This window comes from Monodelphis domestica, chromosome 6, assembly GCF_027887165.1.
Source record: "Monodelphis domestica isolate mMonDom1 chromosome 6, mMonDom1.pri, whole genome shotgun sequence".
NCBI lineage: Eukaryota > Metazoa > Chordata > Mammalia > Didelphimorphia > Didelphidae > Monodelphis > Monodelphis domestica.
The window spans coordinates 16,029,517-16,057,451 of record NC_077232.1 but is presented as its reverse complement, the minus strand read 5'-3'; the positions used below and the strand labels follow the sequence as shown (position 1 = coordinate 16,057,451).

Sequence of the window (27,935 nt, the reverse complement as noted above, 5' to 3'; positions counted from 1 at the left end):
CTTGAGTAACCCAGAGCCACCAAATCTGTAAGGAAAACAGATTCAGAAATTGAACCTCAAAAAAACTTTCATTTTAGGGAGTTTAGGGTTTCCTTTATCAAATAAACCAGTAGTGAGCATCCTTGACATTCTCAAATGGATGCCAGTCTAGCTTGTACATGGAATTGAAGCATTAGGGAGAAATACATATATGACCAAGGGCCAGCCACTTTGCATTTCTGAGCCTCAATTTGCTGATGTGCAAAATGGGAGTGGTCATCCCTGCATTATGTGACACAGGGTTATTGTGAGGAAAGTACTTTGTGGATCTCAAAGTGCTATGAAATATGACATTATTATTGATGATGGCTAATATTTGCATTTTAAGGTTTGCCGAGATCTTTCTATATGCCTCCAGTTTTGTCTCAGGACAATCCCTCATGCCCTTTACCTTATTTTTTTTGTGAGTTGTTAGAGGCAGAGACTTATGCCTATCTCTCAATGTTCTGTGCTATGTTCTCTTTCCAGGAAATCAGTGTAATCTTACTGAGCCTAACTGTTTTGGACCTTCTATTTTCTTTACAGCTTTGAGCTTTATCTGCAACGCAAAGTGCTATGGACAGAATGGAATGAATAACTGATGCCATGTTGAGAGCCTCTCATTTTGGTGGGAATATGGCAGAGATTTTCTCCTTGGAGAATCAGAAAATGAGTCCTTTCAAAGGATTATTGAGAAGACAAAGTATGTTCAGAGAGAATGATCAAGGGTGTGTGTGTGAATCTCTTTATACTTCTAAGTATAATTTCCACTGTGAGAGACCCCTTTAGTCCCTGGAACCCCCAGTAAGGGCATGAAGTTTCCTAGGAATTAAGAAGCACAACTTTGTATGCAAACTTTTCTACCCTTTCTCTCTCTTAATCTCCACCCCACTTTCATGACTGCATGATTCACCTCAACTAGACAGGCACTATATCCCTGGTAAGAGTAGAAAAGTCAAGGAAGCATCCTGGGACAGTGTCATACCTTTGTATTTAGCCTAACCAAATGAGGCCATTATAATGTCAGTCTTTTGTCCTTCTACCCCTCTTTTGGGCAAGTTGAGAAAGTAGCAAACAAGAGCGACCTTGGAGAAAGAGTGAGAAGACCTGAGTAGACTATCACAAACTAGAAAGCTGGAGAGAAGAGAAGAAAGGAAGGAGATGTAGCGTTTGAGAGTTCAAAGAAGACTGAGAGGACATCAGTAACGACATTTGAGAAATTCACAATGCCAACCCTTCCTGTCTGATTGAGCTAGAGCTATGGCCTTAGGATAAAGGTGATAGCTCTAGAGATTTTTGCCCCAATAATGCCTTTAGCTCTTTTCAGATTCATGTTGGGGTTTCTATTGGCATTACAGGTCACCCTTTTACTTACATGCCAGACACCCTTGCTGCTGAAGCCTAAAATGGAGGGACCTCATTGCAAAGTCCATTTGCTGATACAATTTCTTTTTTTTTTTAACTCTTACCTTCCATCTTGGAATCAATATTAAGTATTGGTTCTAAAGCAGAAGGGTGATAAGGACTAGGCAATGGGGGTTGAATGACTTGCTCAGGGTTACACAGCTGGGAAGTGTCTGAGGCCAAATTTGAACTCAGGACCTCTCATCTCTGGGTCTGACTCTCAAATCCACTGAGCCACCCAGCTGCCCCTGCTGATACAATTTCATTTCCAGGAAGTCATATTGACAGTTTCATATAAACCACACTCTTCCCTATTCCAAGGGATGTCTTGTTCCCTTATTGACTGTTGCTCAATGATACATAGAGCACATCAACTATTATCTTCCTGGAATTCTTTGTTAATAGATGCCTTCAGCCTTGGTCATGAACTCCTCATTTCCCCTTTCTCATCCCCTATAACATTTCCCTAATGATCTCAGTATTTGTTCACTATAGTATCAACAAAAAATGTTAGTGAATCATGTTTTTCTTTGGTAGCCTACAAGCCCAGCCTACCTCAGACACCCTATGGATTATGGGAAATGGGAATAATAGAAACTAAGGGGACAGGAATAGATGGAGATATTGGCACAAAAACTCACCTTCTTTAATCCACCATGAATAAGTAATTTTGGCCTTCAAAATTTTCTGCTTCTTTTATCTGAGGATGTATTATGATTCTGCTTCCAATTGTCTGGACTCCATCATCTTTGTTCTTTGATTACTCTGGTTACACCTCCAGCACCCTGATTCTAGAAGCAAATGTCTCTTCTCTTCTTTGTTTTCCAGTCAGTGAGACAGTCATAGAGGAACCTACTATCTTTTCAGAGTCTCTTCATCCTTTTCTGAGTTACTCATAGAATCATAAACTCCTTCGTAGTGACCCCTCTTCCTATGACCAAAGTCCCCTTTTAGGGCTTCTTGGTTCAGCATTTTATAAGAGGAGGACCTCTAGATTGGTAATTGGATCCACCCACACCATCCTACTTGCTTTTCTTTGTAGATGGCACTCCATCTTCATATTCTTCACTGTATTTTTTGTCCTGGTTGGCTCCCACTTCTTTCTTCTCACCTCCACCTTCTGGATTCCTTGGCTTCCCTCAAGACTTTCCTCAAATCTAGCTTTCTGCAAAAGACTTTTTCTAGTCCCGTCTCTCTTCCCTCATTCCCAGCCAGATGCCTCACCCTCTGAGATTACCTTCAGTTTTCACAGTAGTATTCCTGTATGCACCTAGTTACATATTATCTTTCCCATAAGAATGCAATTTTGTCTTTCTTTCTTTCTTTTTCTTTTTTGTATCTTCAGCAGTTAGCACAGTGCCTGGTGCCAATTAACTCTTAATCAATCTTTTTGACTATTGATTCATAGCATACACACACACACACACACACACACACACACACACACACACATATGTGTGTATATATATATATATATGTATATATATATATATATATATATAGAGAGAGAGAGAGAGAGAGAGAGATGGTCAAAATATAAATATTTCTTTAAAAAGCGATAAAACAAAATAATGCACACTTAGGCCATTCAGTTTCCAGGGTGGTCTTTTATTCTCTTCTTCATATCTTGAAATATGCCTCATGATTTATGATTATCAAATTCATAATCAAAATTAAAAATAGAAGGCAAGATGTCTTACAAGAAAAATGAAATGTTGGTTAATTCTTCTATAGCTAAAGTAAAAGTCTACTTTATTGGGGAATTCTCTATGCTCTAAAACCATGTGTGAATCCTTTAAGAAAGAGGAAACCAAAGGGGGAAGTAGATATACAGGACAGGGGGCAACCTTAGAGGAGAAACTATAGCCTGGGGCACTTCACTCTCTTGCCTTGGCAAGGTGTTGAGGTGGGAGACTTGAAGCCCAAGAGATACTGGGAGAGCTGGTGGAGAGGACAGCTAAGCACCCTGGGTGGTTTTCATAATCGGTTCCAGCAAAAGTTGAACCCAGAGAAGATGAAAGTGGGCAGGAACCCAAGGGGCATCCTCAGAAGAGAGCGATATCCATTTAGTTTGAGGGACTTCTTTAGTTGTTTCCCCTTCTTGGACCAATGGGACAGAACTGATTTGGTCTCAGGAGCATGAATAAGAACAAAGGATCTTTTGGGTTGTAGGGAGAGACATTTGGTCACTGCAGTTCTTTCAGAAAGTCCCTTCCTGCCCTGATGTAGACTGAGCTCTTCTGAAGGGAAATCTCTTATAGTGAATAGTCCCTTGTTCTTCACACTCCCTTTTTGCTCAGTACTAGTCAGAAAGAGTCACCAGATCTGCCCTGAATAGTGGAGAGAAGAGGAATGAACTGGTGCTCTCTTGGAGCTCCTACTGACCTGAATTTCTCTTATCAAAATTCATTGACTGACTCGCAGGTACAATCAGAGCCTCTTGATTTGGAGAAAAATATCTTCTTACTAATGCACTGATAAAATGGGTCTTGATAGTTGTAGACTCTGTCCCTTCCTTTGTTTAGTCATCCCCTCATTTCATTCTGAAGAAGCGAGCAAGGCTAGAGAAGTGAGAGTTCTCTTAGAGGACAGGTCTCTGGAATAACACATGTGTAGGAAATGCCCCTATTCTAACTCCAATATGGCAGAGTAGATAATGAGAGCTTTCTGGTCTTTAAAAGGGTGAATGATGGGCAGAAGAGGGAGAGGGAAGGGGCTTCAGTGCTCAGAGCCTATAGAAACAAATACATCTCTCTATTTTCTTCCTTCCTGCCAGTATGATTTGACTTGTCTTCAATGTGTATCTCAAGTTCTGTCTCCATGAAGCTTGTTCTCATGATCTTTGAGGGAAGCCTCAATAGAATAATCATAGCATAATGGACTCCTGGAAGCTGCTCAAACCTTCCTCTTTCCCCCATATTTGTTTCCTCCATTCCAGACTCATCTGGTCCCCATAGCAAGGCAGGGGATGGGGAGAGAGGAGCAGGGGTTGGCTCCTGGGGGTGACTATTTTTCCTCTGCCTTGGAGAGATAGGTCTATGCCTTGAGCTCTGTGGCCTATTTACCCCTGGAATAAAAATGAATTGCAATTATAGACTGGGGTTTTCTCATGGTGGGGATAAATTGATCTGTAAGTGGTTTCTTATAGCCATCCTTAGTCCAGCTTATTCAATGAGTTCTGACTCAATCAAATATTAATAAGAATTCATTAAATGCCTAGTATGGTATCTAAATGAGGAAACAAGCATAAAAGTGAGTAAGTCTCAACTTAACTAGAAGACCCCAAACAAAATTAAATGGTGACAATGGAAGAACACTTTGGTGTAGGAGTCATAGAAATTGGGAGGGAAGTGTAGATATAGAGTCATAGGTTGCTCAGTCTTTTTCAGAACCAATTTGATTACAGCACCCTGAGGATAAGTGAATAGAAGGAACGAAGAGGTCCTACATATGGTGCCTTGTATATGGCAAGACGACCTCGCTGCCCAGATCCTACTGTTCTGGTAGATGTCTGGCCAGGGAGTAGCCTGGTCTAGACATGTGGATCAGGTAGAAGTAGGATTAAGTAAGGATTCATTCACCTTTCAGTTCAATTATATTTACCAAGGGGGAGTGAGTTAAGTAGGTTACAGCTTACTCACATTTTCTTTGATTTTGGAGAGGGAGTTCAAGGGCTCTGGAGAACCCTATACTTGAGTCAGAGTGGGTATCTCTCCTTCAGCACAGATACTCCCAAAGCACTAGTCAGTCTCAAATCAGTTCTCTTTGCTCTGATCTATGACCACAACCCAGCTTCCTTCCAGATGTGGGTCATATCTAGGACTGGAATAGAGAGTATATATGGATCTAGACCCACAAGCCCATACCCCCAATTTTTTTTATTCAAGTTTATTTTATTAAAATCAAAGCACCACAGTTGGCCAAAAACAATGCATTCCATACATAACAGTAACAATGACCCCTACATCTGATGTCCTTCACAGTAAAGGCATTCCTCCATGGGCAAATGGCATTTTTGAGGAACGAGATCCACCAGTGTAGTATCCACCATTTTAAAGTAGTTCTGGATTTCTCTCTTCCCATGTGAAAGACGTGACCCTTTGCCTTGGCATCTCACCTTATATCTTTAAGGTATTTCATATCCATTTCTCATTTTATCCTTTCAACAACCTAAAGCTTCTCCAGGGATAACTATTCCTCATTTCCTTCATAAACCCTTATTGGGTGTGGCCTCTTGCCTCTTTACCATCCTGGATATCCCCTTCTCTCTGATCTCCAGTTCATCAATGCTCTTCCTATGATGTGGAATCCCAAACGAAATGTGATATCGAGTTGTGGTCAGACTAGGAAAGAGGACTAAATCACTTTGTACTCATCAACCCCCCCTTTTTTTTCCTTCAGGGGTGAACATTGCATGGAGTTGAGGGAAGGAATGAGTGATCCCCTGTTTCATATGACTTCTCTTCTCTTCTTACAGCATCTCAAGTGATCTCATGGAGTCCCAGGATGCCTCAAAGGGAGTACTTCCATTCTGTCCTCAGCCAGGCCCTGAATCCTTCCCACAGGGGCAAATTGCCATACCTGTACAGTCTTATCAAGATCAATGGAAAGAGCCACAGCAGAAATTCCTGAAAGGAGATCCCAAGGCACTGGGGGTGAGTTCAGGTCTCTCATGCCTGGGAGAGCAGATTTGTATTTTTAACTGTGAGTGATTTAGAAGTTTAGAGTATCCACCATTTGTATGGTACTCTGAGGAGCTGCAGGAACTTCAAAGGGAACAGCAATAGCTTGTGTGTGTGTGTGTGTGTGTGTGTGTTGCTTTCTACAGGTGATGAAAAGGCAAAGGAAGATGTTCCCTTCATTAATCCAGGAAATGTGTGCAACACGGGTGGAAGTTGTACAAGTCATACATTGTTGGCACATGCACATTAAAGGACACGGAGTGACAGTGCAGTTTGTGACTTCCAGAATGGGCTGATTGAAGTTTCCCAGGTTGGTCTCTGACCCCATAGCATGGCATGATTGTGTGCCTGGCCATCAAAACAGACTGTCTAATCAAAAGTGGAAACTGTCTTTTTGGAACTCTGTTTCCTTCCTGAACCCAAGGCCTCTCCTTGTCTGGCCTTAATTTGTCTGACTTGGCTATGTGGTTGGGGGTGGGCTGGGTCACTGCTGATTGTGAAATGGAGGAGGGCCCATGGGAAATATAGGACCTGATGAAGCAGAGGTACATGGCTGGAGACATTGGGCAGTTAGCCTGCTAATACGGTCTTCCTCTATTTCTCTTTACTAACAAATACTTATTAATTCAGTATATAGTCTCAAAGATTAATTTTTATTCCATGCAAGAGTAAAACTTTGTTGAAAAATTTCACCTTGATAAAGTAATGACCAGACCATTTCCCTCTTTAAAGGAATTTTGAAACGGTCCCAAACTAACATCACTGGACAGGTTTCTTGTGAAGCTTACACCAAGCGAATCTCAAGCAGGGTTCTGTGGTGACAAAGAGAGAAAAGAGAAAGAGAAAGAACTCCAGAAGGGAAGTTGCCCTCAGATATTATGGAAGGGGACTCCTCTTCCAGAAAATAATATTTCTCCTTCCCACCCATCCCCTTAGGCCATGAACTCCTCTCATTGAAGGTAAAGTTAAGTTAAAATGATTTTATTTAATCTTATGATTGTTTTTTATTTAGTTCTATGCATTATTAATGTTTATTTCAGAAAATACAACTCCATTAATGCATACAATGCCTTATGAAATCTGGGTTTTCCAGGTATCTGAAAGAGAAGAATTTAATTAATTTTATTCCTTATGGGCAAAATATGGTACTTTTGAAATGAATTAATGACCCCACAGAGCTACTACATATTGTGTTGCCAATAGAATGTAAAGACTTTGAGAACTGAGCACTTTTTCACTTGGTCCTCCCATCTCTACCACCTGGTATTGTCTAGAATGAAGGAGGCACTCAATGAGTGAATCTTGCTCTTTTTGCTGATGGAGTCACCTCTCTGCCTTGAACAGGTCTGGACACATGCTAGCAGTTCTGGAACCAGGTGTTAATGAGATTGCTTAAAGAATTCCTATTTTAGTCCAAAGCAGTCTGGCAATGTACACAATTAGCTCCTCAGTGGCAGGGCTGCAGATCATCTCTTTCTTAGTCAATTTGGGAATAGTTGATCAATTCCACTATTAGAGGTACCATGACATTTCCTGTGACAGTTTGTATGATGTCTGGGAATTGGACCAATATATGTTAATGGTGAGCACTTTCAAACTAGAGCCAGTTATAACCATGGATCTTGGTAGTGGACAATCTTACAGACCAGAGCAGAGATAGCAAGGCCCACCCAAATTCAAATCTTTGAGGAGAGGCACTTTGCTTAAGTTAGGAAACAAAAGCAAATGGTTCAGTATTTTTGGTGTTATTCCTGTGGTGGTCATAGTCCAAAATGGGAATTATGATTACTCCAAAGGCTTTAAAGCAATCGACATTTCCATTCAGTTAGTTCATTTCATCCAGTTATGTAGTTACCATTAAGTGTGAGGAGACATATTCTGTATTGGGGAAACAGAGATAAAAACAAATGCTACTAAGAACATTTTCTCATTCATTCGTTGGAGAAAGAACAGATTTCAGAAACAAGATCTGTGATTTGAGAAGGCAAAGTAATTTGAAAGAGATCTTTAGGAAATGTTGGAGAGGAGAGAACACATTTCCACTGGGGTAGAGGGTGGTGAATCAAGAAAGTCTTGACCTTGAAGGAACAGAAAGACTTCAGCAGATAAACATGGCATGTACTAAAAACTATTCCAGGCCTGTGCTTGGTGTGGGCAAGACTAAATAGAAAGGAAGAGAGCAGAATAAGGCAGGAAGACAGAGATTGTCTAAGGTTAGCCTGGATAGAAAGTGAAAAAGAGAAATGGTTTCAACAAAGGATAAAGATGAGAGGATAATGAAGGGTGGAACTACAGACTGGGGATAAGTTTAGCAAAAATGACCTCCTGCTCTTCTCTCTATAAAATTGAACTTTAAAATTTTAAATATACCCTCAGTATCTGTCATCTGACTGGTCAATTCAGCCACCATTGTACCATGAGGTAGACTTACATCCATCTGAGTATGTCAAGGATGCTCACCACAGGTGTATTAGATAAAGAAAACTCCAAACTCCCTAGAATAAAACAGATTTTTGTCCAAGGTTCAATTTCTGAATCTGTTTCCCTTATACATTTGATGGCTCTGGATTACTCAAGTCATCAGCAACAACCTGAGAGCCATCAGAGGCAAGATGTCTTGCAAGAAAAAAATGAAATGTTAGTTAATTCTTCTATAGCTAAAGTAACAGTCCACTTTATTGGGAAATTCTCCATGCTGTAAACCCATGTGCAAATCCTTTAAGGAGGAAACCACAGGGGGAAGTAGTTTAGACAGGACCGGGGGCAACCTTAGAGGAGAAACTATAGCTTGGGGAACTTCACTCTCCTGTCTTGGCAAAGGGTTAAGGTGGGTGATCCAAGAGATTCTGGGAGAGCTGGTGGAGAGGACAGGTAAGCACCCTGGGTGGTTTTCATAATCAGTTCTAGCAAAAGTTGAACCCTAGAGAAGATGAAAGTGGGCAGGAATCGAAGGGGTATCCTCAGAAGAGAGCAATATCTATTTAGTTTGAGGCACTTCTTTAGTTGTTTCCCTCTCCTAGTATAATGGGAGAGAACCGATTTAATCACAGGAGCATGAATGAAGACAAAGGATCTTTTGGCTTCTAGGGAGAGACATTTGGTCATTTAAGTTCTTTCAGAAAGCCCCTTCCTGCTCTGACATAGACTGAGTTCTTCTGAAGGAAAATCTCTTATGGTGAATAGTCCTTTGTGCTTCACAAATTGTTTTAGTTCAGTAGCAGTCAGAAAGAGTCACCAGATCTGCCCTAAATAGTGGAGAGAAGAGGAATGGATTGGTGCCCTCTTGGTATTCCTTCTGCCCTGAATTTCTCACCTCAAAATTCATTGTATGACTCTCAGGTACAATCAGGGCCTCTTGAATTGGAGAAAAATATTTTCTTACCAATGCATTAATACAGTGGGTCATGGTAGTGGTAGACTCTTTCCTTTCCTTTGTTTACAGCCATTACCTTATTCATTCCTAAGAAGGAAGTAAGGCTAGAGAAGTGAGAGGTGTCTTAGAGGACAGGTCTCTGGAATAGCACATGTGTAGGAAATGCCCCTATTCTAATTCCAATATGGCAGAGTAGATAATGAGAACTTTCTGGTCTTTAAAAGGGTGAATTATGGGCAGAAGAGGGAGAGGGAAGGGACATCAGTGGTCAGAACTTACAGAAACACATGCAGCTCTCTACTTTCTACCTCCCTGCCAGTATGATTTCACTTGCCTTCAACATGTATCTCAAGTTCTGTCTCCATGAAGCTTGCTCTCATGGTCCTTGAGGGTAGCCCACAATAATTCCTCTTTTCACATCCTAAAACAGTTCCTTCCCCTAGAATTCACCAGAAGTAGCTTAGAGTGCTCCCTTTTATAGTTTTCTTTGTTAATCTTCTGTTAGCGAGAGTAAGCTTTGGGAGATAGTTATAGTCAGAAGCAATAAACATTATTAATTACTTAATTTGTGCTAAATTCTGGGATTACAATAATAAAAAGAAAGCTGGTCCCTGCCCACAAGGAGCTTACAATCCACTGAAAGAAGACAATATACAAAAGGAAGCTAAAAATGTGTAGAGGCTGCCAGAAGGTACCTCGTGAGGAGTCATGATGTTCATGGAGTCAAAACCAAGCAGAACAATGGAGAGAGAAGGAAGAGTTTAGCTGGAGAATTCTGAGCCCTCTATAAATATTGGGAAGGCTTTGGGCAGAGTCCATTATTCTACTCTCTCCATCCCTTCAAACACAGGGGAGAAGCAGCTTTTGAGTATAAATCTGGATCAAACTCTATGATGATGAGATTTCAGGTGATGGACTACTGATGGGAAATGAAGAGATGAAGGGCTTTTCTTCTCTTCCTTTCCCAATGGCACAACAGAACCCATACCTGGACACATGGTAGATTCTTAGTAAAGGATATGGGGAGTAGAATACTCAAAGAAGAATGAACTCCTGGAAGTTGCTCAAACTCTCCTTTCACCCCATATTTGTTTCCTCCATTCCAGACTCATCAAATTCCCATAGTGAGGCAAGGGTTGGGGTGGGAGCAGCAGAGGTTGGCTGCTGGCAGGTGACTACTATCCCCCTGCCTTCATGAGATAGGTCTAAGCCATGATCTTTGTGGATTATTTGCCCCTGCCATAAGGAAGAATTACAATTATAGACTGGAGTTTCCTCATGATTGGTATAAACTGATCTGTAAAAAGTGGTTTCTCGTAGCCACTCTTAATTAAGATAAGAATTATGATTGGCCAGTTTATTCGATCAGTTTTGACTCAATCAAGCATTAATAAGAATTCATTAAGTTCCTAGTAAGTGCTTTTTATGCACCCTAAATGTGTAAAGGAAACCCCTTGCTCCCAGGGACCTGAACTTTCTTCTAGGCTGACCCATCCTATTTGCATGCCTGGATGTCACCTGAAGACTGCAAACAGAGGTCACAGGTGAAGAGCCCTAGGAACATGACCTGGAACTAAAGGTTACAGGTCTGTGATCAAGATAAAGGATAAATGTGTGGAGTGAAAAACACATGCTCTCTTTATTCCATGGGAGGCAGTGTGGAAGGACCATGGCTGAGGGTGACAGCCATGTGGAGAAACACATGGACAGAGTTAGGTTAGATTAAGCTTAAATCTCTCTATATCTGCTTTTTCTATTTCAAGTGGTTATTAATAAACTCTATGGAAAATAAGAACCCGGGATTATTAATTTTAATCTAATGTAAATGAAGAAAAAAACATAAAAGTGAGAAAGTCTCCATTTAACTAGAGGACCCAAAACATAATTAAAAGGTGCAAGGGAAGAATGCTTTGGTATAGGAGTCATAGGTATTGGGAGGGGAGTGTAGATATAGAGTCATAGGTTGCTCAGTCTTTTTCGGGACCAATTTGATTACAGTATCCTGAGGATAAGTGAATAGAAGGAACGAAGAGGTCCTGCATATGGTGCCTTGTATTTGGCAAGATGACCTCGCTACCCAGACCCTACTGTTCTGGTAGATGTCTGGCCAGGGAGTAGCCTGGTCTAGACATGTGGATCTGCTAAAAGTAAAGGATTCACTTATCTTTAAGTTCAATTATATTTACCAAGGGGGAGTTAGTTTCTAAAGATGAGTAGGTTAACACCTTATTCATATATTTTTTTTTTACTTTGGAGAGTGTAAGGATAATTTAGGGTTGTGACCTAATCTAAATTAATTTTGGTTGCCAGGGAATAAAATACTCAAGTCAGCTTGGAAATGTATGGTGGTTTAATTAATATAGAGGGAAAGAATTAAGGAGAAGAGAGAGGGAAAGGTATAGGATTTCTCCCACCTGACTTGTTCCAGGGGGAGTTCAAAGTTCTCCACCATGAGGTCTTTGAAGATTAGAGGCTTTTTCTAAGAGGATGGTGTTTGGAAGGTTAAGGAGGGAAGAATCAGCCTTAACTCCAAGACAGCTCAGAGAAAATGCCTCACCTGAACTAGGTTACTAGGCTTCTTCCAGTATGGTATCAAGGAAAAGTCACTGCTAACCTGGACAATACCTGCCACCATGTCAAGAAAGACTCAGCACGCTGCCCCCAGCCACCTCTCTGCTGCCACAGAGACCAGAGAGAGGAAGTGATACAAAATATATAGACTACTTTGCATCACTTTCCTGCATCTCACATGTACCAATGGTAGCTTAAGCTTAACTTAGGACAGCTGAGGGGTCTGTCAGTTGTTTTTGATTTGTCATTTTGCCTACACATGTCTGTCATAGGCCATCCTCCTAAATACTTAATCCTTAAGTATGGGTGTAGACATTCCTTTTTTTATTAGACTAAGTAGGGTGGAGTAATCTAAAGTTCACAAGAGGAAGTTCCTAGCATAGCACTAGTCAGTCTCACTTTGCTCTGATCTATGACAATAACCCAACTTCCTTCCAAATGTGGGTCATATCTAGAACTAGAATATATGGATCTAGCCCCATAAGCCCATACCCACAATTAAAAAAGTCTGGATTGCTATCTTCCCATGTGAAAGACATGACCCTTTGCCTTGGCCGTGTCCCTGAGTATCTTTCAAAGCCTTTCATCCATTCCTCATTTTTTCCTTTCAACAACCTAAACCTTCTTCAGGGATAACTATTCCCTATTTCTTTTAGAAAACCTGATTGGGCATGGCCTGTTGCCTTTATCATCTTGATTATCCCCTTCTCTCTGATCTCCAGTTCAGCAATGCTCTTCCTATAATGTAGAATCCCAAACTAAATGTGATATCCAGTTGTGTTCAGATGGTAAAGAGGACTAAATCACTGCATTCATCAACCCTTTTTTTTTCCCTTCTGGAGTGAACATTGCATGGAGGTAAGGGAAGGAATGAATGACCTCCTGTTTCATATGACTTCTCTTCTCTTCTTACAGCATCTCAAGTGATCTCATGGAGTCCCAGGATGCCTCAAAGGGAGTATTTCCATTTGTTCCTCAGTCAGGCCCTGTATACTTCCCACAGGGGCCAATTGCTGTACCTGTACACTATCAACATCGATGGAAAGACCCCCAGCAGAAAGTCCTGAAAGGAGATCCCAAGGCACTGGGGGTGAGTTCAGGTCCCTCGTGTCTGGGAGAGCAGATTTGTGTTTTTAACTGAGTAACTTACCAGTTTAGAGGTTTGAGAGACAGAAGAAATTGGTTTTGCTTTTATTTGCATATTGGTAGAGATTAGAATAGCCTGACATACAGCATATGTGTAATAAATGTTTGTTGAATCATTAACTGGGCTTAAAATTATCAAGTTTATAATGAAAAAAAAATGTTATCCACCTTGAGAGAAAAGAACTATTGAAGTTGGGATACAGATGAAAACATATGATTTTTCAGCTGTTTGTTTGGATTTTTGTTTGGTGGTTTTGGTGGTAGAGACATGGAGAGAGAGAGGACTTGCAAGTCAGGTCATGCAAGAAACAAGCTGGGGACCTGCCTGTCAATCAAGAAGAAGGTTCCAAATGGAATGCTCCCAGGAGAAGGCAGTTGAGGCTGGCTTAAGGACTCTTGGGGGGCTGACTTGGCTTTGGACTCTCTGACCAAAGGAGAAAGTGAGAAACTGTTTTGTTCTTCTCTCTCTGGGGGTTGACTGATTAGGAGACTTGGATTCTCTCTCTCTTGGGGTAACTGACCAAGAAAGGAGGCAATCCTGTCTGTAGGGGCAAGAAGCTGAACTGATCTTGTTAGCTTTTGTCCCAGGCTGAAGGACCCTTCGGGGCGTGGGGGTGGGGCTTCTGAAATTAGGTGAAGAGACCTTGGTGGTTTTGTGAAGAAGAAAAGAAGATTTTAAACAGTTGTCCTCCATCTCTCTGACTGTTCTTCCTGTCACATTATAGATTCATTATAGATTAGGGAACCCCTCATCCCTTTTACCTCAGTTTCCCCTCCTGTTGTTATCCCAATAAACCCCTTACCTGAGAAAGAAGACAAGAGTATCTTTATAGTCCACTCAGGGGAGAGGGAGGAAGCCAAAGGCTTCCAGAAGCAGGTGGTTGAGGGAGGGAGTGAGGAAGGAAGAGAATTGAAGAAATATATTGATCTACTAGTCATCAGTACGAATCAATAGGCAAACATCAGAGCATTCCCCTGTGGCAGCCTCCCTCTATCTGTATCAGTATTATCTCTGTATCAGTGTACCTAGTTATTACATCAAGAAATAGTTACACAGATTATCCATTTATTACACTTAAAAATGAACAAGATGGAATTAAGAAAAGAAAGAAAAGAAAAAAATCATCCTTATGATACTGTGAGAATTTGCATGAACCTCAAAAAGTCATCTCATTTTCCCTCATTATACAGCTGAGGAAACTGAAGTTCTGATGGGTTCAGTGGCTCACCCAAGGTTACAGAATGAAGATGTAGCAAAGCTCCATTTTGAACCAAAATCCTTGACTACAAATCCATGTTGCATCATGTGAAAAGTCTTCCGCCTTTTGCATATGAGTCAGTTAAAGAGGTACAATAACTCACGGAGATGGGACTCAAGAACAGTGCACAAATGTGAATCCCTGACTCTCTTCTCAAAATTCTGGGCTATTTCCATTCCAGCTATTGGCTGCCTCAGCATTGTGACCTTTCAGTGACTCAGCAGCTTTCTGGATGGGTTAGACTTGGACAAGGCACCCAGGAAATACCTATTTGGTGTCAGAGAGGGATATTTCCATCTGTTTCCTGAATGCCCTTCTCTAAATCAGTACTGAAGTGAAACTTAAGGAGAATTCGATGTGAGATTCCATTTCTGGGGCTTAAGTTAGGGGCCTTTTAGCTTGGACAGGTGTAGGGGAGGCAGGAGAAAGGAAAGAGCTAAATGAGATGTTCAGTTTGGCTATGAATATGAGGAGGAATGGGAACCACTATAACAATGCATGGGAGGTTCTGCCATGTTCTACTCCCTCTGGGGAGTGCGTTAGAGTAGGATTTCCTAGTGAAGTCTCTGGTTCCCCTTCTTGCCCCAATATCTCCTCTGGGAAGGCGTCATAGTTGACTATGATGGAAGATGGCAGAAGGAAAAGAAGGTGAGGGAGGGAAAAAAGGGAATTTCTCATCCCTCAGCATTTCAGTGAGTGAATGTTTCCTTGATGTCCCAGAGGTGTACATGCACATAATTTCTGAGGTCTGCTTGTCTCTATTATCTTTCCTTGGATCATGGACGATTGTGTTTTGGTGTAGGTTGAAGATCTGGTGTTCTGGGAAAAATGTCAGCATGACACACTTTTAGTTTTGATCTTCATCATTATTTTTAATTATTATCTTCATTATTATTAATCATGATTTTCCACTGATTTCTTCAATCTCGACCAACAAAATAATGAATCAAGTACTGTTTTTTAGCATTTTCTATTTTCTGAAGTGTAAATACACATGCAGAAATTTAGTGCTTGACTTTCTTGTGAGTCATTTAGAGTTTATTCCATCACAACCATTAAGATGTCAATTTGTTGGGATCATAGAAGATCAAGCTATGGTTGTAATGGAAATAAAATTAACCCTTTAAAGCTGTTGTATTCAGTGTTGATTTTGTTTATCCTCTTCATGGAAGAATGGGGAAAGGGCAAACTGGTTTCTAAGGATGTCCTATAGAGGATGGCTATCCCAGGAATGCAAAATCACATCAGTTTTCTAGATAGCATTAACTTTCTGCAACCCACCATGAAAGCCTCCATGGTTGCCCACAAGATGTGTCTTTCCCTTGGTTTGGGATGGAACATGTGATTTAATTGGTGTAAAGTGATTTTAAAGAGAAAATCTGCTTTGCCAAAATTAAGCTGTGCACATAGAATTGTTTAGGGGTTGGAGGAAATTCTTTGAGTCATACTGACTCAGTCATACTGACTTAGGGTCATACTGACAGTGTATGAAAGAGGAGAAATCATTGGATTATAAGCTGACAAATTTAGAAGTGGGAGAATCTTTGTCATAATGGCATCCAATGCTCTTCTTTTACAGATGAGGAAGCTGAGGCACAGAGAGATTAAATGAGTTGATCAGCATACCATAGTTCCTTTGTATCAGAAGCAGAACTTTAAACCATGTCACTATGACTCTTGGACCTCCTGTTTTTCTACCATGCAACATTGTCTCTGATATTTTCCTTACTAAGAGCAAGCAATCTACTTGGGGTAAAAGCTTTAGAACCTGCCAAGTATTCTATATGCATTTGGAGCAACTACAAGTTTCAGTGTTTAGAGAACTGGGCCTGAAGTTAGTAATTCTCATATTCCTAAATTCATATCCAGCTTCCAACATTTACTACCTCAGTGACCCTTGGCAAGTCATTTTACCCTGTTTTTCTCAGTTTCCTTAGCTGTAAAAGAACCTGGAGAAGTAAATGAAGAATCACTCCAATATCATAGTTAAGAAAACTCCAAGTAGGGCCAGGAAGAGTTGAATATTACTCAACAACTGTCACAATATATGTTATTTAATATAATTACATTCATAAAATTTTAATTTTTGAATTGATTAGTTTTTTATTCTGGTCCTCTGATTCAATTTTAGTAGTGAGCTTTTTAAAAAAATCATTAGAGGGGGCAGCTGGGTAGCTCAGTGGATTGAGAACCAGGCCTAGAGACGGGAGGTCCTAGGTTCAAATCTGGCCTCACCCACTTCCTAGCTGTGTGACCCTGGGCAAGTCACTTAACCCCCATTGCCTAGCCCTTACCACTCTTCTGCCTTGGAGCCAATACACAGTATTGACTCCAAGATGGAAGGTAAGGGTTTAAAAAAAATCATTAGAAATACAAGTATGACAATTCCTTCATTCATGATCTTAGGAAATTTCCAGGGATATTAGGAAGTTAAATCAAGTGTCTATACACCATTCCATCAGTATATGTAAGAGGTGTGCTCTGAAATCAGTTTTTCCTGACCTTACTGAGCTCTCTATTCACTAAAGTATGATGTCTCTGCTTTTCATGAATTCATGATTATTGGATTTTAGAGCAACAAGACATCTTAGAGATCTTCTGGTCCAGCCCCTTTATTTCACAGATGAGGAACCTGAATCCCAGATAGACAAAGAGACTTGACCAGGATTAAAGAGGTTATAAGTGGTGGAGTTGAAAGTCAATTCTAATTTCCTTTATTTAAAATACCAGTCTATAATTCAATTAAATAATAATTTTCAATTAACCCTCTACTGCATTAGCTCCATGTTCAGAGAGAAGAGGATGAGTCATTTTTCTATCTTCTCATTTGAATCTCTTTCTCTTCCAGACTGTCCAGATCATGATTGCCTTCATGAATTTCAGTCTAGGCATGCTCTTTGTTTTGCTTCCTGAAGATATTAATGGTAGAAGACATTTTCTGGTGTACACTGGCTACGTCTTTTGGGGAACAGCATTTGTGAGTATAGATAATGAATCTATTTCTGAAATGTATTCTTCCCCTTTGTTCCCTGGAGACAGAAGGCAACCTGCGTCCCAACAACACAGGCCTTCTGTGCAAGGTGTTTCTTTCTCTACTTCCAGTTGGGGATTTGGGGAAGAGTTGATATTCACAAATATATGCATAAGGGGAAGGGTTGGTATATATATACATAAACACAGAGGTAATAGTTAAAATATATGTATATAATGTGTGTATGCATGTTTGGATATACAGACACGGACATACAATCTACCTTCAACATTCATGTATTTAATTTTCACCAAAATCAAATATTTGGATCATTTTAATAGTAACTTCAATTTCACTTTCACCTTGGGAATGATGCACATTCACAGCTAGGTGCAATAAGAAAAAACACACAAACCAGAGTCCCAATGGGACCAAGCGCCCAGCATCCTACTGAGTATCTCACCTGTCTTGTTCACGTCCCAGATTAAAGAGCTCTTGGTACATTGGTTGCATCTTTTCATTGTCTTTAAAGCTCAGGTTTCGTTTTACAATCATGCCCCAAAAGTGTAGTGCAAGTCCTTTGGGCACTGTTATGATCAAACTGAAGCTGCTAAAGCTGACATATTGAAATGGTATATAGATGGTGGATTGAGGCCATGTGCAGTCTAATATGACTTGAATTCATTATGGAGGAGAGGTATAAAAAGGAAAACAAGAGTTGAAACTAGGAGAGGATATATTAACGTTATGTTATGTGTAAAGTTCAAATCTCATGCTAATATATCAAAATTAATCCCCCTCCTCCAAACTAACTCCTCAGGGAGTTTCTTCTTGTCTGAAAACAGACCTGACTTAACTATACTCTCTGAATAAAAATGAAATTCTAAATTACTATCTTATCCTAAGTGAAATTTTAAAATCTTAAATTGATTTGGATTCTTTATCTTCTAACGTCTCCTTAAAATAATATACTAAATCAAACTTTCAAGTGGAACTGTCAGTTTCACTTCACAGAGAAGCTGATGAAGCTCCTCTTTCTGTCTTCTCTCCAATGGTCCAAGTCTCTGTCAGGTCACACAAGATTGCTCTTCAGCGCCCCCTCTGGTGAAGCAGGGAAAAGCTCTCAGTAAACTCACTCTTTCAGTTCAGTATGAATCTCAAATCTCAAATCAAACTACCACAAATAACAAACAAATCTTCTTTTCTATCAGAGAATGACCCAGCCCCCAACTCTCTCCAAAACAAGTCAGAGAGTCTGGACCCAGAACTCCCCAACTGACTCTCCTTTATGCTAGGCCTCTTAAAGAACCCTCTGCAAGTTCTGTCTCCTCTCTTGAAGGGGACAGAGTAAAAGTGGAGAAACCTTTTCTCTTACCTGAAACCTGTTTTTTATGAAATAAATTCTCATCACAATATACCCCCCTGTGATTCACTGGGAGACCCATCTCTCCAATGAATCAAGTAACCTAACTAATATTCTAAAATTAAAACACAGAGAGTTAAAGAGAGGAAGGAAAAAAGAAAGAAAGTAAAACATCTTGGTCACATATTACACATTTCCAATTACAAAAATAACACACTTTTAACAGCTATACTTTTACAAAAACACAATCTAAAGATACTTATTCCAATTCAATGTGAGGGTTTTTTATAAAGGTTTGACTGAATTATTTAAGAATAAGTTGCCAGGAATTTAATTCATTCCAAAGAAATTTGTTTTAACAATTTATTTATAACATATAGAAAGAGTGAAAGTAAGAAAAATCAGAAAGAGAATAGGGTAAGATATTTAGGCTATACACTAAGTATTTTGCCCCAGCCCTGGGCTCAACCCAGGCAGGGCTAATTAGGCCTTAGCTAGAGGGGCCTTGGCCTTGAACAGAGGACCTGGGGATGCAGGGAGCCTCTCCAAAGGGTAGGTCTATCCTTAGGCTAGTCCCTTCAGAAATTCAGGCAAGGAGTCAGTCTTTTTCATTTAACATGTGTCAGTCCAAAAGAATACAGTCTGAGATCTCAAGTCCAAGCTTCTCCAAGGTCAAGACAAAAGACCCAAGAGACTTCTTCAGTCAGAGTTCCTCCAAAGTCAAGTTGAAGAAGAAAGACTGAAGAGCCTCTTCTCAGGAAGTTCTTGACATTTTTACAGATCATTCCTTTTCATGACTTCCTGTGACTTTTTCCTCAACTTTACAAGTACCAATTACAGATAAAGCCAATTCTGATTCATCATCCACTATCCCACATGAAGGTCACAGACCTCCCCCACTTAAGTGTGAGTGGGCTATATATGCTTTTAATGATTAAATCTAAAAATAGGCAGGGGAGAGTTAATTTAATCTTCACAATCAGGGGAGAGTTAATTTAATCTTTACAATCAGGGGTGAGCTAATTTAATCTTAACAGTAAGGGAAGAGTTCATTTCATTTTTACAATCAGGGGAGTGTTAATTTAATCTTCAGAGTTACTATCTAAAAACCCGTGCAACACATTATTACATTAATTACATACAATAACATTCCCCCAGACATGGGTATGAATCACCCCCCCCCATGAATTTCATCCTGAGATATTTTCTTCAATATTTAATTTTTATATTTTTAATATTTATTTATTATTTTATTTTATTTTTATTATTAATTTTATTCATTATTTTATTTCTAAATTATTTAAGTTATTAATATTACTATTTAACATGCTGTTTTTATATCAAGAAGAATTATTTTTAAACCATAAATTATATACTTACTATTACATTCTAAAACAAACCTTTAAGTACAAAAATCAAACCTTTCATTTAAATGCGAAGTTCAGTGTCCTTGAAATAATCCTGTGTCCATTGTTTTCATTGTAATACAGTGTCCTTTCAAATAGTCTCTAGGTTTAGTCCATTGTACTTGAAAATACTATCCTATTTTCCAGTTGTCCATTTGTTCCTTCTTGACTCTCAACTTCAACTAATGGTACTCTCTTTACATGGGAACAATGGGTGTTGGTGTTGTCAAAAGCATCTGGAATGGACCTTCCCAGGCTGGCAAAGTTGCTTCTGTTCTGTTAAAGTTCTTAATGTACATCATATCTCCAGGATGTATATCATGCAATGAAAAATCTATTGGTCCAGCCTGTACAATTGCTCCTAATTCATGCAATTCCTTGATTTTAATCTGCAAATCTCTAATATATTCTGCACTAAGTTTTAATGGTTCTGAGACTATATCTTTTGTTAACACTGTTAGGGGTTTGAACAGGCATAATAGGTGTTAATATTTCTGGGTCTGGAAATTTAAATTTTTCAGTCTCTGATTCTATAGCCCTATCTCCCCTGTTACACCTTCATAATGTATCATGTGCCCCTTTTTGGAATTCTTCTCTTTGAGTATTATTTGCATTTTGATTTTGGCTTTTTATTAGACATGCCCCATTTCTAATATATTGCAATAATTCATTTGCTTGATCTTGGTTAATAATTTGGCTACTGTTTGTATCACTATATCTACCATTTTCAATTCTAAAAGTGCCTCAGTTAAAGTTGTTGGCATATCTAAAATAGTTTTTCCTAAAGTTGTTTCTAAAGTTGTTTCTGAAATTGCCCCCATTATTGCAAAAATTGCTGAGAGCATTATACTAAATTATGTAAAGAAGGCTCTTCAACAGTTATTTTTCTTTCCTGCCTGAGAATAACTTTTGGATTGCAGTGGGAAAATGACAACTAGAAAGATCTTGCCAGAGAAACACAAAGAAATAATAATATTGTAATAATTTCCCTTTAATTGCTTTACATTACTAGGCTCATATCAAGTTACATATGAAATCACCTGAAAGGTAAATCAGAATTGGTTAGAGGCCATCATCAGTAATTTTGAAAGAATCATGGTGAATAGGAGAAGTGCTTTAGTACTGGAGAATAGCATTCATCTTGATTGTTGAGAAAGAAAAGACAGTGGTATAAATCACTGAGTTTGACTTCAATCTGGGCATAATTCTAGAATGTATCACCCATGATAGGCCAGTGTGAATTTTAGTTTTACTCCCCTTGCTTAGTCTTTAGAATTCTAGCAACCAAGAATGTATACAGCCCTACATAAGGATTATGTATTGAGGAGGATGGTCTATGATTGACATGTGCTAGCAAGTGACAAATCAGAAACAACTGACAGACACCGTGGGCTGTCCTAAATCAAGCTTAAGCTACCATTGGTACACTTCCTCTCTCAGCTATCTCTCTTTAGGAGACATTGGGCTTGCTTGGCAATGTTGGGTTCTTGTGGTAAGGTGAGGGGAACTCATGCCGTCATTCTTGGCATGCTTGCCAGCTTTTGTTCTGTAGCATGATTTAGGTGAGGCATCTTCCCTGAGCAAATCTGGTGAGTGGTTAGGCTGATTCCTCCTTTCCTTTACCTCCTGAAAGCACTATCCTCCAAGGAGACCCCTCATCTTGGAGGAGGCCTTGTGACTGGAAATAGAACTAGATTAAATCTTGGAGGAGGCCTCCTGGCCGAGGTCTCTGAACTTCCCTTAGCTTAGGCAAGGCTAGAGAAATCTTATACCCATTCCTCTCTCTCTTCTTAATTTCTTCCCACTATTGTAATTAAACCACCATAAAAATTCCAAACTGATGAGTATTTTATTGGGATTGAATTGAAATCCCTGGTGACCACTAAAACTAATATATGCAGGTGAAAACCATAATTTTACTCTTAAGAGTCTTGGGAATTTTACCCTTAACGCCAATGTATGTTTCAAAAAGTGAATAGTCACCACTAAGAGGGAATAAGATCTTGTCAAGGACAAGCTATAAGTCACTAGCCATCTTTTCTTTCTTTCTTTTTTTGGCAAGTTTATTTGACCTCAAAGTGATTTATTCTAATTCTTATGATGGAAAAAGAAATTCCTGTCCACTAGTTCTTTGGCCAAATGTTTAAGAGGTTCCTGGGAGCATCTAATGTATCCACCAGAGACATCACGTCGTCAGGGATAGAAGAAGCAGGGTTCAATGATGGATAGGGAAGGTTGTATACATTATTGAAAGAAGTGAAGGGTTTAAGATGTTGATGTTTGTCCACAGTTCATCATCTCTGGCTCCCTCTCCATTGCTGCAGAGAAGAGAGCCACGACTATTATGGTAAGTGTCATTTCTGTTTTCTGTGCAGGCCTGAGGCAGACTCTGATAATTTCTTTGAAGACACCATAAAAGACAACCTCCTTAACCCAGGCTGGGCTGGAGCAGGTTTGACTGATCACTGCTCTATGGCTGAGCTTTTCCTTGGGAGCAGAAGGAGAATCAATCACTAATGACGGCTCTCCCATTGTTCAGATTGCTGCCTGCTAAAGCCTGTATATAGTCAGACCAGCAGAAGTACAAAATTCTCCTCTGTAGTTTTCAGTTCCCTCAATCTTCTCAGTTAGCTTTATGCCAAGAACCAAACCTCATCCCCAAGCCATGTTGCCTGCCTGGGAAAACATAAGGACTTTGGGAGCTGAGCAGTTTTCCACTTGGTCCTTGCAGATAGCAAACACTCCGTGGTGCACTTGCTCCCAGATTCTGCTGTTAGATTCACCCTTGGCTCTTAAATAAGGCCGAAACGTGATAGCGGCTCTATAAGCACGTGCTAATGGGTTGACTGTTTTCTGACTTCTCACTGCTTTTAGGTCCAAAGCAGCCTAGCAATGAACGTTGTCAGCTCAGTGATGGCTGGCCTGGGAATCGTCTTTCTCTCAATCAATTTGGTAACACATTTATTCCTTTATTACTGTCGTGAAGAAGGTTCCCATTTTTCCTGCTTTACGTTAATATTTCTATTTCTGGTGAGTACTTCCAGGATGGGACCAGTTATGATGATTGATTTTTGGAATGGGCAATCTCTTTAGGTCAGGGCAGAAACACTGAGGTTTTTGAAGAAGTCTGAACCTTTTGAAAAGAGGCAAGTTGCTTGTGTTGGGAAACAGGAAATTCCTTAATTTTTTGCTCTTCTTCCTGTGGTCTCAGCCAGAAATGTCAACTGTGGAAGATGCAGAGGATCAAAAACAATTGATATTTCCAGTGCACTCACTTTCAATTCCATGGGGAAAAAAAAGCATCTGATGATGCGGTGATCATGATATGTCAGGTGATAATGGAACTCACTGTCTAATTCGTAATTGGGGGAGGACAAATATCGGAAAAAAAGACATCTGATACAGATGGGTAAGGTAATTGTCAAGGAGAGCTTTGGGCAGTGTAGAAGGAGAGAGATTCCCTTTTTAAATGGGAGAGTGGGTGGCTAGTCAAGAAAGTATTGAAGGAGAGGATGTCAATTGATGAGGGTCTGCCATAGCCTGTTCCTGGCCTGTGGTGGGTGTGAGCACTGCTATTGCAAAGGGAGAGAGCAAGACAGTGTGTCCAAGGCTCACCTTATTGGAGATTAGAATAGGGGAATAACTAAAACAAGAGACAGTGGTCAGAGGATCAGAAAAGCTGGATCCAGAGATTAGGTACAGCCTTACCATGTATGAGTTCCTCAAACAAATTCCTTTATTCCCCTATTCCTTAGCAGATTATTCACTTTTAAGAACTCTCCTATGATTAGATTGTTATTGGCTACAGGTGTGACAACAGATCATGACTGACTAAAAAAATACAGTCACCAAACTTTAGAGGAAACAATCATATAAATTGAACCCTGGATGATTGATAAACCAATAAATGTTTATTTTCTCTAAAAGGAGATATGATTCCATCTCTGAGTAGAGAGTTTGGGGTATTTTTTTTTATCAAATAAATCTATACTGAGTACCTAGGATTGGCCCAGATGAATGCCGGCATGGCTTGTGTAAGGTGTAGAGCTCAAGGGATGAATATCCATTTGACCATAGGCAGGGCAGCTTGTACTTCTGAACCTTCCATTTCTGATGTGCTAAGTGGAGACAGTCATCTTTGCAGAATAACTTTCAGTGGATTATTGTGAAGAAAGTACTTTGTTAATCTCAAGGATGTGCTTTGTTATTATGATGATAAATAATAACAGTAGTAATAATATTGTTAATATTTAGATATCACTTCAATGTTTGCAAGGTGCTTTACTGTGTCTTAAGTTTTGTCTCCGGAAAATCCCCCTGCTCTTAACCTGCCCCATTCAGTGCTCCCCTTTACCTCATTTCTACCTGATCTGTTAGATGAAGGGGCTTGTGTCTACCCCTAACCATTTTCTGTTTGGTCCTTTTTCCAGGGAATCAATGTGATTCTGTTAATACTAGCTGTCTTAGAATTTCTGGTCTCCATTATCACCTCCAGCTTTGGTTGCAAGGCATTGTGCTGTGGCCAGAGTGAGGTGAGTAGTTGATGGCATGTGGTGACTTTCATGGCACTGCACTACAATGATTATCCTGGGAAGATCAGTCAGCAGGTCAGTGTGGTGATCACTGAGAGGACAAGCCATTTTCAGAGAAGCCAGCCTGAGATTTGTGTGTGTTTCCATATTCTTAAGCATCAAATCCAATGACAGAAACAAACCAATCCCTAAGGCTACTAGTGAGTTCAGTCAGAACATCCTGGGCACCCAGAGTCACAAGTCTATGTGTAAATCCTTCTGACCTTTCTCCCAAACCATCATCTCCCTTCTAGACTTCACCATTCACCTCCCAAATAGGTAGGCTCCATATTCCTATTCAAAAAAGACGAAGAAAGGAAATATCTTTTCTGTTCCATCCATTTCAGTTTCCAAGAGGGGGGGAAAGGAATTGGATGAGGGAATGGTATAGTGAATTTGATATCATACATAATGCATCTCTGTTACACTGCATCTCCCTAGAAAGTGTATGGGGCACAGCCCCTGACAACTTACTTATGAGTACTAGATGGGAAGAAAGTCACTAATGAGGCATGACCAGATATATTCTACTTAGACCAATGGCATTTCCTTAAGTCTCATTAACTGAGAATGGGTTGATTTGGGTCTACTTGGATGATAGTCATGCTTTTATATTTAAACTAAGTAAAACAGACAGTAAGAGAGTCAACCTTTTCTTTTCTTAACCCTTTAGGACAAGTTTCAGAGAGCTGTGTAGCTAAGAGTGAATTTAGAGAAAGATTACCATCCAGAAATGTGATGGGCAGTGGAGGAGATGAGTTGATAGTAAACAGGAAAAATAAATTTATATGAGAAGTTAGCCAACCAGTTTCTTTAATGGAATCCTTTTTCTCTTGTTTAGCAGTTTTCAATAGAATAGTAATATCACTAGTTTTTATGCACTAATAGTCTCTGTAACTCTATTTTTGCACCTTTAGGTTACTCATATATGGGATTTCTATTGGCTCTACAGGTCACTCTCTTCATGCCTACCTCTACCTACCATGTGCCAGAGAACCCTGCTACTGATGCAACAACTGCATTACCAGAAATCCATCCTGATGGTCCCTTATAGGAAACTTGCTTCCCTTTCCCTGCTTCGCTGTTTCTTCATGAATGATCAAGGAAATCAACCATTTTCCCCTTAATTTCTTTGTAGTCACTTTCAGCATTGGTCACTGTTAAAAGGATTTTCTTATTCTTTCCCCAGTCACTTTAAGAGACAGGAACAAACATTTTTATGTAAGAACAAGAGAGCTGAGAAGAGATTTAGTTAGAGCTTAAGATTCCATTACCTAGGAGATGAGATATATAAAGAAAGAGACAGTTGAAGGTTTATGGGCTTTTATCTTTGATCTTGGAGGGAGCAGGTCAGGCTGGCTTTGACTCTGTGACTGGCAGTTTTTTAACTACTGACAAGTGGGACAGAGAAACAGATTTAAGGAAGTTGTCAGTGATTAATGATTATTGATTAATTTAGGTAGGTAGGTAGTGAATACATTTCTAGGTAAGAGTAAGTTAGGTAAGTTAGGCCTGGTCTGCCAGGCAGAAGAACCTGTCCTTGATGACAGAGTAGGGCTTTTTTAGAAACTTCAGGTAGGATTAGGATTTTAGGCATAGTCACAAAGTATTAGTGTAATAATCTCACTTTTCTCCTTTCTATTTTATATCTGAACTTCTAAATAAACTTAGTATTTTTATCAAACTGTTCTCCTCACTTTTGTCAAACCCCTACCAAAATTAACCCTTAACATCACCTATATCTCACAACAATCCTCTAGTGATCTCTGTGTTTTCTCACAACAGAATTAGCAACATGGACAGTGAATGGGATTTTTCTTTGGCTACCCTCTCAGTATAGCTTACCTTGGTCAGTCTATGAATTATGGAAAACAGAGTCACTAGAAAATGAGGCAAGGAATCTTGAAGAGATGGAGGCAATAGCCCCAGATTAGCTCCCCTTTATCCCCCTTGAATGAAGAATATCAAGTTTTATAATCTTGTTATTTTCACTTGAGGATATCCTGGAATTCCACCTCCAGTGATCTGGGGTCCATCATCTTTGCTATTCAACATTCCTGGTTGTTCTCCTAGTACCCCGGCCCTTGAACTGAATCCATCCAGCTTTGTAAACTACTGAAATTGCATGTTGGGAAAATACATATATGGAAAGATATATAGGGTAGACCAGTACTCTCTTATAAGTCACTTCTCAGCCTACTTCCTGACATGTTCATTAAAATTTAATATTATCATGCCAAACCCTGGCATAACTCAGAGACATATTGAAATACTTCTCATTTGTTTTAAAATGACATTTTTTTAAATTATTCATTTGTTTCAAACACTGATCACATTCTATTCAGTATTATTTAATGAGTAAATAGAAACTCCTTTCCCTATATTAATTATTCATAACTCTCTTTATAGTAAAAGCCTGACTGCCTTTCATCAAAAATTGTATGAGTTTTTGCATACACATAATTTATTAAGATGAAAAAATTTTGTCCCAGAAGAAGGGCTTTAAAACACTAGTATTCTATAAAGGGTTTCTAAAATATTAGTATTCTTTTTTAAAAAACCCTTACATTCTCTCTTAGAATTAATAGTGTGTATTGGTTCCCATGTAGAAGAACAATAAGGGATAGGCAATGGGGAAATGTCTGAGGCCCGATTTGAACTCAGGACCTCCCATCTCTAGGCTTGGCTCCTAATTATCTGAGCCTCTTTTTTATACTCTAAAGTATTAGCATTTTAATGCATGGTGGAAATAGTCTACAAAGAAGGAAGGAAGGTAGAATGATAATAATGACAGCTAGCATTTATATAATTATGTGTAGTATTTTTCAAGTATATGCTATTATATTTGATCCTTATAACAACCCTGTGATACTGATGTTATTATTGTCCTCATTTTACAAATAAGGATTTAAACAGAGAGATATTAAATGACTTGTCCAGGGTCACACTGCTGAACATAACTGAATATATTTGCATAACTGAATATATCTGCTAAAGAAATGAATGAAAAAATATTTTAAGTGATTACTGTGTGCCAAGCATTGTGCTCTGCATTGAGTATAAAGGAACCAATAGTCTGTGCTCTTAGGAAGCTTGGTCTTTAATAGAAGCATGCAATACTATAATATAATTGCATAATAAGAGGAGAAATTAAAACTTTTTGAGGAATAT

At 39.4% G+C, this 27,935-nt stretch overlaps 1 protein-coding gene across 3 annotated transcripts; it reads left to right on the top strand.

Annotated features, from left to right (window-relative positions):
* Positions 1-10,735: 10,735 nt before the first annotated feature.
* On the top strand, positions 10,736-26,432 carry LOC103105967 (membrane-spanning 4-domains subfamily A member 4A-like). 3 transcript variants are annotated; one of them, XM_016423557.2, is made up of 6 exons: positions 10,736-13,138; positions 17,302-17,430; positions 22,484-22,540; positions 23,068-23,223; positions 24,624-24,725; positions 25,717-26,432. In XM_016423557.2, exons 1-6 carry the CDS (start codon positions 12,980-12,982, stop codon positions 25,816-25,818), a joined length of 705 nt encoding a protein of 234 aa, XP_016279043.2. In that variant the 5' UTR covers positions 10,736-12,979; the 3' UTR covers positions 25,819-26,432. The 3 variants fall into 3 exon arrangements, with proteins under 3 accessions (XP_016279043.2, XP_016279041.2, XP_056657658.1); XM_016423555.2 differs by having other exon boundaries at positions 25,682-26,432; XM_056801680.1 differs by lacking the exon at positions 10,736-13,138 and adding an exon at positions 13,179-13,634 and having other exon boundaries at positions 25,682-26,432.
* The last annotated feature ends 1,503 nt before the right edge of the window (positions 26,433-27,935 follow it).

Bases quoted from the DNA above. Each gene is read 5' to 3' on its own strand.
- LOC103105967 (XM_016423555.2), top strand. From the start codon at position 12,980: ATGGAGTCCCAGGATGCCTCAAAGGGAGTATTTCCATTTGTTCCTCAG. The intron at 22,541-23,067 runs GTAAGTGTCATT...CACTGCTTTTAG, and splicing joins AGAGAGCCACGACTATTATG to GTCCAAAGCAGCCTAGCAAT. The intron at 23,224-24,623 runs GTGAGTACTTCC...TCCTTTTTCCAG, and splicing joins CGTTAATATTTCTATTTCTG to GGAATCAATGTGATTCTGTT.